General features: G+C 46.1%; 1 protein-coding gene across 1 annotated transcript in view; it reads left to right on the top strand.

Annotated features, from left to right (window-relative positions):
* LOC125947253 (uncharacterized) overlaps positions 1 to 13,060 on the top strand; it is a 69,645-nt gene extending 56,585 nt beyond the window's left edge. The window contains exon 4 of the mRNA XM_049671667.1: positions 12,707 to 13,060. Within this exon, the coding sequence (XP_049527624.1) occupies positions 12,707 to 13,060 (354 nt within the window). The remainder of the gene's footprint in view (positions 1 to 12,706) is intronic.
* The last annotated feature ends 734 nt before the right edge of the window (positions 13,061 to 13,794 follow it).

Here is a 13,794-nt window from a genome sequence, read left to right as displayed (position 1 = left end):
CTATTTTATTTAATCTTAATATTAATGATATCACAAATATCAGTAAAGATGCACAGTTCGTAATCTACGCCGATGATACTAGCCTTTTTTTCGTTCATTTGACATTGTACATCTTATAGCTTTAGCAAACACGACTCCAAACTTATTACAAAAGTGGAGTAACTCAAGTTCCTTAGCGATTAATACGAATAAAACTAAGGCTGTACTGTTTACACCTCCGCAAAAGCACGTAATCTGTAACTCTGCTCTTTATCTCGGCGTAGAAAGGATAGAACTAGTAGATAATGTAAAAACGTTAGGAGTGATTTTTGACAAACATTTAATTTGGGATGCACACGTAGAACGTATTATGTCCAGCCTGGCAAGAACATGTGGTATAATTTGCCGATTACGACACATGCTGCCTTCTAAAATAAAGCTGTTGTTATATAACAGTCTTTTCGTTCCACATGTTAACTATTGTAAGCTAGTGTGGGGTACGACATCGCAAACAAACATTCATAGTTTAAAAGCACTACAAAAGAAAGCCGTCCGGCATATTATTAATGCTCCATTTGATGCACATACATTCGAAATATTTCGCGCTCTTGATGTGTTGCCTATTGAATACTTTTATGAATATAACCTTGTCTTGAAAATTAAAAAATATTTTTGGTCTAACAATACAGTTTTCAGAAATTTGTGCAATCTAACGGAATCAACGGTAGTGTTGTATGAATTTAGAACCCGGAATCAGTGGGCATTGCCTTTCTCAAGAACCAATTATGGTTTGAAGCGATTGCAGAACCAAGTGCCAAGAATACTAAACTTGTTATATGCTTCTCATACTGAGCAGAACACGATTACAAGAAATACATTGAAAACAAATTTAATAAATAATGGTAAAGTTTTATAAAAACCACATTTGCAATCTTGTTTACAATGTCTCGAACCTTTCTATATTCCCTTTTGTTCCGCTTATTTTTTGTGTGTGTACCACTGGATAATGCCGATATTTCACAATAAAATCTGTATAGCGTAAATCTTAGCGTGTATCTACATTTGTGCATAAAGAGCCTTACATATGTGCGAGTAAATTATACTTCTTGAATATTGATGTTTGTATATGTATAGATGTGAATATGTTTTGAACTTCTGTAACCCATTTTTGTATTTATATATGCTGTAACTGATGCCAAGGAAAGGGGAAGGAATCCCGTCAAGCTGCTTTTATGCAGCTTTTTGTTCTTTGCCCTGCATTTTTTTCTCTTTGTCTCTTTTTTCTTCTTTGTAAGAAAGGGAGGAAAAATGCGAAAATAAAGTTGAAGTTGAAGTTGAAGTTGGATTCGGGCTTTCCTTACAAATCGTACAAATTTTGTTTTCATTAATGACTCCAACGCACCTCGAGCACCAGTGCATTTAGGCGTTCCTCAGGGTTCAGTTTGAGACCCTTTACTACTCCTAATCTACATACATGACCTATCTGCTATTATTTCTTCTAAAATTTGTATGTATGCAGACGACTGCACCATCTATCGACAAATAACTAATGCTTACGACACTGCTTGTCTCCAAACGGATCTATATTGCCTTCTGTCCTGGTGTCGTATATGGCGCATGGAAGTAAACGTCTCAATGCAAGGCTATGCGTGGGTCTCGCCAATCTACAGCATGCCCGGATTACTTTAATGATAGCTCTGTACTCGACGTTGTTCATTCGTACAAATACCTTGTAGTCCATATTAGGAGTAACTTGAGTTGGAATAGTCATATAAATGCAATAGTTGCGAAAGCAAACCACAGTTTAGGAAATATACGCTGGAACTTTCAGCTTTCACATGTAGCACTGAAAATAAAGCTGCTGTATATATATATATATATATATATATATATATATATATCCAACATTCGTCCACTTTTAGAATATGATACATCAGTATGGAACCCAAGTAACATCACGACGTTGAATGCCGAGCTAGAAGCCGCACAATGTCGCTCCGTACGTCTGCTTTATGTTAAAGCTATTTTCGCACAGCTAGTGAATCACGCATGAAATCAACTCTAAGTCTTTCATCACTTACTAACCACCGTAAGATAGGCCCATTCAGACTATTTCGCAAAATTTACCACCACAATCAACACCTTCATTCCCTGCTCATCTTTCCGGCGGTGTTTATACACCACAGCGAAGTTCATATTCCCTAATGCAAACAGTGAAACATTTTAATTCATTCTTAGCTAAGACTTGCCGCGAATGGAATGACCTTCCAACTGACATCGTCAGCATCACAGATCCATGGTATTTGTGTTTTCCCATGGCATGGTAATCATGGTTCGTGATTGAACACTTTTGTTGAACTGTGTTTATTCTGTTGCTTTTCTGTCTCAAACGGTTGTAACATTGCTTACATGATGTTATTAGTAATTATACGCTTTTTTGTACCTGTTGTATGAATTTATTTGTGTTGTATAGCCTGCCCACTCCCCTCTGTAATTCCGCAAGGCCCTGAGGGCACAATAAGTGAAAGGAAATAAATGAACTAGGTAAAGCAGGATCGCGGCCGACCAGGAACGGCGAGAATCTGGTTACGTCATGGCGTGACGAATTGCACGCGAACCTCACGAATGGTAAGCTCACGTCCCGATCGCGGTGTTCCGAAGGAACTTATGCGGTGCACGATGGTAGAACGCCTATATTGGCAACCTCTGAATAAAAGATATGGTTGCCAGGTCGTCGTGCACAGAGGCCTGGTAAGTGTCCACCTAGTGGACATGTGTATTTCGTCTTCTGCTGAAGTTCTCATTGGCTGTGCTGGGGTACGCGTAAGAAGGAGACAGACCCTCCCAGCCAATCAGCAATTTAGCAACAGACGAAATGGGCATGTCCTCTAGGTGGACACTTACAGAATAACGACTCACCCCCCTCCCCCAACTCCGAGAAATGGATCGCGTCACATAACGCCGTAATAAGATAACACTACAGCTGACATAATCACATATCTATTATTGCATGCAGTAAGCCTGCACAAATCCTTAACAAATTCAATGCTCTGGCAAGATTGTGTGCTTTCCAGCCAATATTATCGCTGTAGCTCTTCCCTGTTTATTTTTTTGACGTGAAGCGCAGACACTCAATCAACTTATCATCCTGCTGCAGCTGTTTCTTCATTGTAGGTAGCACCCCACTCATAACCGGCTATTAGAAAAACAAAACATACTTCACAGATGCATGGCAATCCGAGTAACTCGTACATTAGACAGCGTAGCTGTATAAGGTAGTTCTCTCACACTTACCAAGTACTTTATGGGCCTGTTTTGCCACTGGCTGAAACCTATCCAAGATTGTCCCTATAAGTGAGTTTTTTCATATTCACCTTTTATGTGAGCTTTGTAGTTCTACAAGGTGTTTCATTTAATTAGAGCCCAACTTTAAAAATATGCAAATGCCACGTAGCTGGACAGAACCAAGATAATGTTTGCCGTCGCTTGGAGATACTCAGATTATTTTTTGCGTTACCTATTTAGATCAGTCTTAATGAATTAACAATCTTATCAGTTATTATAATAGATGAAAAGTGTCAATAAGAAAATCGTAGAGCAACATCAGAAAGTCCCGATACAGTTTTCTGTTGCTCAACACGTGCTCCATAAAAGTGTTTTTCTAAGCGTGAAAGAAGCCCGCGAATACACGCAAAGTGCCTCGAGCGGAACATTTATTTTATAATAATTAAAATTACGTTTGAAAGCTAATCCAGGGCCCCGATGGATGTTGCGTCACCGATTGCTCTTTGACATCTGATACTGATCATGCTGTTGTACGCCGGCCTTCACTGATGGTTTTCACTACACGAAAACTGTGGTGGCATTGCCCTTAAATTACCAGCGTCGCTGTAAAAAGAAACAATAATACAAGACAAGTCTGACAAAAACAAGCGTCCGGCCAAAGAAATTGAAAGTTATGTTAATATTGCATTTCCCGTATTGCATTTTCGTATCATTTGGTTTGATATTTTTTTATTCCTATCAGTAAGAAATATTAGACGGTGCACTGTTTGAATTGTATAATTCTGCCACGTACAGTAATTACGCCGGCAATCTGTCATTTTCCTCAAGTGAAATAGTGTATGACTTTTGCGAGTGATTTTATACAATTTTTACTTATACAATATCTAGTGACACATCAGTATATGTTTATATTATTCTGATGTGTACTGCCGTGCCAATGTCTTGCATTGCATATCCTTGCTTCCTTGGGCGTGGCGGCATCGGTTAGGCAAACAAATTTTCTTTAGCCACACAACCTGAGACCTCTGTAGGTCTCGAATTGCATATAAACATAAACGAATATCATTTGACTGAGTTGTGATTTCACTCACTCTTCTTCATGGCTTCTCTGGTGATTACAGCTGTTCTGGACATCATGACGAGTAAGTGATTCTTTACGCTTACTTTCATTCAGGACACTGACACTACTGCATGCTACAATCTACGCAATTAGCGCAGAACACTGACATCTCACGAGTAGCTCCATGTTTGCTTGTTAGAAATTTTGCAGAAAGTCCCCAAGTCACCTTCCCCGAGCATCCCAGGACCAACGGTAAGAGGTTCATAAAATACACAGAAGCAGTTATTTCAGGTAAGATATGTTGGTGTGTAATAAAATAAGTGACATTAGCAATTAAGACATCGGAAAGTCCGAGGAAGCAGCAACGGATAAGGGCACCCTGATATCAGTAAGAAGAAAACTTAGCATTGAAAAGAACAAGGTGTATGCCGTGAAATTCACGGAAATGTCATAAGCAATTTTGATGCATCGTAAAGGCTGCCGAGAAACTCTATACTGGGTCTGTAGGATTCTGTCAAACTGCTCTGAGTGGAAGCTTTTACCTATAGCCTCCTTAGTCTTTTTTTTGGATGAAAATAAAGTCCTATTGTATAGTATTCTAAATGCTATTCTAGCTCTACAGAACACAGGACATTCATGTAAGCGTTATTGGAAGCAGTGACGAGCTGGATAGAGGAGTTCCATGTGTAACTAACGATGATGTTAGAAGGGATGTGCAAGATATATCCAGGGGGAAAGCGGCAGGAGAGCATGGAATACCCGTCAATTTATTGAAAGACAGAGGGGATAGTCGAGCCAAAAAGTTTGCGACGCAATGCCTCAAGAGATCAAGTGTGCCAGTGACTTGAATGAATGCCCACATCACATTACTCCATAAAAAGAGGTTCGTTAATTAATTGAATTCTAGGCCAATTATTTTGCTTTTGGTATTTGTAAAAAAACTTTCACCAAGAAAATATTTAATCAAATTAAGGCCATGCTTGACTTCGGTCAAGCATAACGCGTATGCGAATTTCTCAGCAAATATCTATGCAGATGCTACAGCTACTTGAACTGTTCATTGGAAAAACGGGAAAATGCCGATTTAGAAGAACGTCAGGCACTTCGCTGCATGTTTAGAAGTATTTAAGCTGTTAGCCTGGAAATGATTATGAGTGAGAACCTAGTGAATATTTCAACCAGCTCAGATTTGCAGATAGCAATGGCGTATTCAGCAATGATGTGGAGGAGTTTCAAAACATAATTGAGTACCTCAGTCGACAAAGTGTAAGAGTAGGTCTGAAGAAGGATATCCACAATCAAATCAAATCATATCAGGTTTATTTTTCCATAAAGAAATGGAGGGAGGCCTGAGCAAAAAGTGAAAACTAGTTCACTTGACAAAGGCTCAGGCCCCCTTTCACATGGCAGACAGCAGTCATGACCAGAAGAAGAAAAAAGAGAAAAAAATGCACATAGGTACTCAGATTATTGAAGCAATGCTCAATACTAAAGCAATGCTCAATAGCCTAAGAGGGCAACGAGAATTCATGATCGACAGTAAGCCTCGAGAATCCATGCAAGAGCCCGTGTGCATAGGCCAGTTAATCGTAGGAAGCCGAGATCACCATAAGGAAACTAACATAAAGACAAAAACGGATTTAATGTGCCTGTCATTAAATGTGAACACAATTAAATGTGTGTAGTTTAAATGTGTGTAGGCAAAACGTTCTTAAACGAGTGCTCTAAATACAATAAGTCGGGAACGTTTAAAAAAGATAACAGAGGTATGCAGCCTTCTAGAGCGTGCAGTTTATTACTGGAAACTGATATTCTTTTAGCAACTGTTCGAAAATGCACCTGCGCTTTAAATAAGACTGTGGTTCGGCAAGGCCGCACAAATTGGCTCTATTTTAGCCATACAAGAACAGTACAGCGCTGTCCTAATAAACTCTGAAAGAGTGCAATGACACTTATCTGTCGTCACAGACCAGGACAACTGCCGTTCAAGATCGTAAAATGGGTAACTTGCAAATGAATAGGCTTTGCAAGCAGAAATCAAAAGCAAGTACGCGCGTAATGCGTTTTATTCTTTTGCCTGAAAAATAAAAGAACAAAACCAGGCCAGGAGCTGTGTACGCTAAATCATTAAATCATTTGCAGTAATAATAATGCTGTCATCCTGTTCAAGGGAGGAAATTCAAGCCAATAAGTCTCCTCGAACGCACAGTTTTGAGAGTGAAGCGCAAGGCGTAAAGCATTGAAAGCAACTCGTCCGGGATGAACTAAGGTAAGTGACGCTGTAGAGAAATTAAGAAGTTCCATGCATTGAAGAGAGTTGATGACACGACTACCAAGGTGGGCGAACCAAGTCCGATTGGCCCATGATGGCCGAACTGGCAAAATGAACCCAAAATGCGAGGTTCTTGGTTATGAAGCCACTGTTGACAACAAAATATTGTAACGTAGATCGAAGACGGAGTCTTGAAAAATAGATGCTTCTCTTTAATGGCGGGCCAGAAGAAGAACGTGCAGCCTACGCGCTTCGTCGTCTTTCACGGCGCCGACCTTTGCGCGCGCCGTCCCGCTGTGCGTGAGCCCCACATCATTGTGTCAATTGCCCCCCGTGCGAAAAGCGACCGTCTCGGTCGCGTCAAAAAGTTCTGTCAGCCATGACAAGAAATGGAGTTCCTCAGGTGCATCTGGGCGTTCACGTACGCGCATGGTATGGTTTCATGCGTACTACATGAACAACTTCAGCGCGAGGACGACGACGGAGCGAACGGGGGTCGGAACTGCAGGGGACGACTTCGTAAGTGACGTCGCTGAGGCGGCGTGTAATCTTGTAGGGACCGAAATACCGGCGGAGCAACTTTTCCGAGAGTCCACGGCGACGGATGGGCGTCCAGACCCACACGCAGTCGCCGGTATTGTAATGGACGTCGCGGCGACCCTGGTTGTATCGAAGGGTGTCGGTATGCTGTTGGCTCCGGATACGATGTCGAGCAAGCTGGCGGGCTTCTTCGGCTCTTTGTACGAACTCTTCCACGTGTTCGCTGGTCGGGCTAATATCATCCACAGGTAGCATGGCGTCAAGTGTTGACGTGACGTGGCGCCCGTATACAAGTTCGAACGGCGTAAACTGTGTAGTCTCTTGTACAGCAGTGTTATACGCGAAGGTGACATAGGGTAAAATCTCGTCCCACATTTTGTGCTCTACGTCGACATACATGGAGAGCATATCAGCCAGCGTTCTGTTCAGACGTTCCGTTAATCCATTGGTTTGAGGGAGATAGGCAGTGCTCTTGCGGTGAGAGCTATGTGTTAGCTGGAGAACGTCCTGCATAAGTTCGGCTGTAAATGCTGTACCGCGATCCGTGATGACATCAGAAGGCGCACCATGTCGCAGGACGATGTGGTGAACGAAGAACTTGGCCACTTCATACGAGTTTGCTTGCGGAATAGCTTTGGTTTCGGCGTACCGGGTTAAGTAGTCGGTAGCGACGACTACCCATCTGTTGCGCGAAGAGGTCACTGGGAATGGCCCAAGTAGATCCATTCCTATTTGTTGGAACGGTGCTTGAGGAGGGTCCACAGGGTGGAGAAAGCCAGCCGGTTTAAAGGGCGGTTTCTTGCGGCGCTGACAATCGCGGCAGGTCTTCACGTAGCGTTGAACAGAAGAAAAAAGCCGGGGCCAGTAATACTTCTGTCGTATCCTTGCTAATGTCTTAGCGAATCCCAGGTGTCCCGCGCATGGCTCATCATGGCAGGCTTGCAAAATGTCTTGGCGCAGCGCCGACGGCACGACAAGGAGGTACGTATTTGGACCGCTTCCGCAGTTTTTCCTGTAAAGGACGTTGTTGCGCAAACAGTACGATGATAAGCCGCGCACGAGCGAGCGAGGTAAAACACCTTCAACTCCTTGAAGGTGCTCGATCAGCGGCAGCAGCTCAGGGTCAGCGCACTGGTGCTCAGCCATCTTTACGGCGTCGACAACGCCGACAAATGGCAAGTCATAGTCAGGGTCCGACGATGTCGTAGGGAGCGGTGCGCGGGACAAACAGTCAGCGTCACTGTGCTTCCTTCCAGATCGGTAGACAACGGTAACGTCGTACTCTTGTAAGCGCAGGCTCCAACGGGCTAGTCTGCCTGAAGGATCCTTGAGGTTGGCAAGCCAGCACAAGGCGTGGTGATCGCTGACAGCCTTAAAGGGTCTACCGTACAAGTAGGGTCGGAATTTACTAATTGCCCACACAACCGCTAAGCATTCTTTTTCAGTGGTTGAGTAGTTTTTCTCAGCCTTGGTGAGACTGCGGCTTGCATAAGCAATAGTACGTTCCGCACCATCTTGCCACTGCACAAGAACTGCGCCGAGACCCGCATTGCTGGCGTCAGTATGGATTTCTGTGTCTGCGTCTTCGTCGAAATGAGCAAGTATTGGGGCAGCTTGCAAACGCTGGCGCAATTCATTGAACGACTGCTGCTGCTCGTCCGCCCAAATGAATGGCACATCGTCGCGTGTAAGCCGTGTGAGAGGCTCAGCAATTGTCGAGAATCCCTCGACAAAGCGTCTATAATAGGCGCACAAACCAAGGAAGCGTTGGACAGCCTTCTTGTCTGTGGGTGGTGAAAACTCGGCGACGGCAGCTAACTTGTCGGGGTCTGGTCGGACGCCTTGAGGACCCACGACATGGCCGAGAAATTTGAGCTCTTGGAACCCAAAGTAGCATTTTTCGGGCTTGATGGTGAAGTCGGCAGTACGGATCGCAGCGAGGACGCTCTCGAGTCGTGCGAGGTGCTCGTCGAACGTGCTCGAGAACACGACGACGTCGTCCAAGTATACGAGGCAGGTTTGCCATTTGAGTTCAGCAAGCACGGTATCCATCATCCGCTGAAAGGTGGCAGGTGCGGAACAGAGACCGAAGGGGAGAACTTTGAACTCATAAAGGCCGTCAGGTGTCACAAACGCTGTTTTTTCACGATCCTGTTCATCAACTTCGATTTGCCAATATCCGGATTTAAGATCCAACGAAGAAAAGAACTTGGCATGTTGTAGACGATCCAATGCGTCGTCGATGCGTGGCAGTGGATAAACATCGCGCTTGGTGACACGGTTCAACTTTCTGTAATCTACACAGAAGCGTAACGTGTTGTCTTTCTTTCTGACTAACACTACAGGGGAGGCCCACGGGCTTGTGGACGGCTGGATCACGTCGTCTTGGAGCATCTCTTTCACCTGCTGCTTGATCGCTTCCCTTTCCACTGGAGACACTCTGTAAGGATGCTGGCGAACAGGACGTGCGGATTCATCCGTAATAATGCGGTGCTTTGTGATGGACGTACGCCGTACTTTGGACGACGTTGAAAAACAGTCGGCAAACTCGTTCACGAGACTCAGTAGTCAGTCTTTCTGATGGTTTGGCAGCGTATCGTTAACGTGAATCCGTTCGTTTAGGCTGGGTAACTCAGATTGCTGAGACGATGCGATTTCCAATGTGCCAATGTCAGTAACATGAATGATTTCTCGAAGAAATGCGATTGTCGTTCCTCGTGGTACATGTCGATACTCGTTGCTAAAGTTTGTTAGCAAAACGACTGAACATTTGTTTTGCACCTCAAGAAGTCCTCTGGCTATGCAAATGTGGCGCTCAAGAAGCAGGGGGATGTTTGCCTCAGCAATTCCTTCGGCGACGTCCTCCATGTCGCATCGGACAAGGGTAAGCACACTGCTCTTGGGTGGCAACGTGACGTGATCGTCTGCAACGCGTAGCGCGATGTCACGGTCGTTGTCATTACTGTGCGCTATGGCTTGCGTAGTAGCGAAACTGACTCTAGACTCTTGCAGGTCGATGATAGCGCCGTTCGCCTGAAGGAAATCCATGCCGAGTATAAGGTCCTTTGAACATTCAGGAAGAATGACGAAGTCGCCGATGTACGTGAAGCCTCGAATGTTGACTCGTGCCGTGCAGCGGCCCATTGGGGTTAAGAGGTGCCCTCCCGCAGTACGAATCTGAGTTCCGGCCCATTGCGTCGAAACTTTGTTCAGCATACGTGCGAGATTCTGGCTAATGACAGACGTGTCCGCACCCGTGTCGATTAACGCAGTGAATTCGTGGTCATCTATGGTAACTGGCACGTCGCAAGATACTGACACCGAACTGCACCGATTTCTCTGCGTCTCAATTGCGTCATATCGCGGTCGTCGTAGTGGAGGATCTTCAGCGTTCGCAACGTCAGCGACCTCACCTCCGCAGGTCGCTGGACTCAGTTTTCCCGGGAAGCAGGGCTGGGTGAGCGACGCCTTGTTGCGCTCGGCGTGAAGAGGGGGCTGGAAGACCTGTTTCGGGCGGGTGACGGTGACCGGGTGTCATGGAATCGTGGGGGCAAACGAGGTCCTGGCGTCCGCGAGGTAGGCTTCAATCTCTAGGGGGCGTTCGCCATTTCGTGGGCACGGGGCGTTCAGTGAAAATCCACGGAGCCCAGCTCGGCGGTAAGGACATGCCCTGTAGAGGTGGTCGGCTTCACCGCAATGAAAACACAAGGGCCTCCGGTCTGCAGTGCGCCATACGTCGCTCTTGCGGGGTGGTCGCGCTTCAGCCATGAATGGCGTGCGGCGAGGCCTGACGTCGCCAGTTGCTTGTTCCACGGCGCGCACTCCATGGAAGTCCGGCACGTCGCTCACACCGTGAAAAGTCGGCGACAACGAACTTCGCGCAACTTCCGCATACGACATGCGAGGCTGTGGCTGCCGTATCTCGGGCTGTGGTGTCTCGCTTCGCTCTGGGACTTGGACTGCCTGCCTGATTTCTTCTCGGATGACCTCAGCCAGAGCAAGTCGCGGTACCGATGCCGGAGCCACCTGAAGCTTCTGGAGCTCTTCTCTAACAACAAGCCTAATGAGCTCCCGCAAGGCGTCGGTATTGTCAACAGGTATAGTGAGATGGTCACGTGATAGGGTCGACACGTCGCGGTTGTACTGCCTTGTTCGCTGCTGCAGTGCCTTTTCCATTGATGTGGCTTCCGCGAGAAACTCTGCAACGGTCCTTGGTGGGTTGCGTATCAGGCCTCCGAATAGCTCTTGCTTGACACCACGCATTAAGTTCCTGAGCTTCTTTTCTTCCGGCATGGACGGATCCGCGCGTCGGAAAAGTCGGCACATATCCTCGACAAACATTGCGACGCTTTCGTTCGGCCGCTGTACTCTCGCCTGAATTGCAGATTCAGCTCGCTCCTTGCGATCGAGGCTGGCATATGTGCTGATTAGCTGCCGTCGGAATTCGTCCCATGTTGATAGGGCCGCCTCACGGTTCTCAAACCATGTCCGCGCATCGTCCTCGAGGGCAAAGTAGGCGTTGCGTAGCTTGCGCTCCGGAGTCCAGCCGTTGAATTCTGCGACACGCTCAAAGTGATCGAGCCAGTCCTCAACATCCTCGAAGGTGTCCCCATGGAAGGATTTGGGGATTAGCGGCTGATTAAGCACGACCTCGGTCGGTGCAGTTGAGGAAGAAGACGGAACTGATGTACTCATCGTTCTGACTCGGTTGGGTAGAGGCTCGTGCTCCGGTGGCAGTCCTTGAAGTCGACGGCTTGTCCGTACGTGAACAGGAGTCAGCTCGACCGGACTTCGTACTGGGCTTGTAGGCGGGGTTCGATCTGGGAGTGGTAGCATGTACCCAGCACCTCCACCAGAAAAATGTAACGTAGAACGAAGACGGAGTCTTGAAAAATAGATGCTTCTCTTTAATGGCGGGCCAGAAGAAGAACGTGCAGCCTACGCGCTTCGTCGTCTTTCACGGCGCCGACCTTTGCGCGCGCCGTCCCGCTGTGCGTGAGCCCCACATCATTGTGTCAATATGGGTAACACGAGCTTGTCACTCAACTGTCTACCTTTTAAACAATTATCCCATGGGGCTAGAGTTGTAAAAAGCTGCTATATCAACGCATAAATTTAAGAAGCAAGTTATGAAAATGCTATAGGAGTATTAAAGTTTTTCCGCATTTGCTATTTCGAGCCATCATTGTCTTAGCTCATATTTTGGTGTTCATCGTACGTTGTAAAATGGTTTAATAAGAACTGTTGAGCAATATGAAGGGTGTTAAGCATCGTTTTCATGCACCTAATGTATTGTGCTTTTACAGAATGATTCTGCCTTACTGCAGCAAATGTAAGGTTGCCACGGCCTATAGTCAGGCAGCCGTTCACCTTTAGCCGTACCTCCCAAGACAACTTCGTGCCATTGTCTTGAGAAAAAATAAATAAATAAGAAGCATATATGATGGTCGCCCGAGCTAGAGCTTTCTCTCTTGATAGAAATTAAAAGAAATATAGGACGAAAAACGTATTTCGCAATAGGAATATCGATTTGCAAGCGCCATTGAGAAACGTGTTAATTTTACTCGCAGCCAGCTCCCAAGGAGGAGCCAATTCCTAAGAACGAGCCTGGTCCCGAGGACAAATCTAGTTTGGGTGGGAAGCCAGAGGATGAAGTCAAGCCAGTGTCTGAGGTAAAGCCAGTGTCTGAGGTCAAGCCAGTGTCTGAGGTCAAGCCAGAGGCTGAGGTCAAGCCGGAGGCTGAGGTCAAGCCGGAGTCTGAGGTCAAGCCAGATGCGAAGAACAAGTCAAGTGTGCGGAAGCCACGAGCGGCGGGAACGCAATGCGGATCAGTGGGAGGGCGAAAAAGAAACGAAAACATCGAGGGCAACCCATCTCGGGACGAAGCATCTTCATTCTTGGAGGCCAGCGTTGAAGAAGGGTGAGAGCTCGAAGTCAGCATGTACGCAGCCTTTGGGGATGATTATTCACGTTAATGCAATTAGCATTCAAGCTGTGGTGCATACTTAATTTAGTTGCGAGAAATTGATTATTGCTAGAGATTTTAATCATTATGTTCGCGGTAAATATTTATGGAGTGTAAATTGTCTGTTGAACGATTCATAGCATGGGACATGCGAGCTTTAATGCTGCCCGCAAATGGTATCTCGAAACTTTGGAGATTTCGAAAACAATCGTTAGAAACAAAGTGGCAGAAGGCCGGGTGAGTTGGTTGACACATCATAAAACAGAGCGCAGATCATAAAATTGATATGACATATCGAACTCATCAGGTAATCAATGTTCATGATAGTGATTTGGCACAACACAATGTTACGCGAGAGCCGGACACGTGGCGGCTTCGCTTCCCAACCGAGACGGGATGCAAGGACGTTGTTCCAGGCACGCAAACGCAATGTCGTTGTTCCTAATCCACCACTCCCCACCTTCACACGACGCGCATGCCTTCCGGCCTATGAACCGAATAGTCATCGATCCATGCGGTGTTGGTAAGGTTATAGAATTACTAATAATTTCTGGCTCCCGTGGCGCCTACCTCGTTTATTCAAAAATTCTAACCCCGCAGGGGCGTCTGCGTAAGCAGGCGTTTGGTGTGTTGTGACACCACGGACCCGAGCACACGAGGATTGGACCCTCCCACGCTTAACCGTGCGTGGCT

Source organism: Dermacentor silvarum, chromosome 7 (genome assembly GCF_013339745.2).
Source record: "Dermacentor silvarum isolate Dsil-2018 chromosome 7, BIME_Dsil_1.4, whole genome shotgun sequence".
Lineage (NCBI taxonomy): Eukaryota > Metazoa > Arthropoda > Arachnida > Ixodida > Ixodidae > Dermacentor > Dermacentor silvarum.
This window is presented reverse-complemented; position numbering and strand designations above follow the sequence as displayed.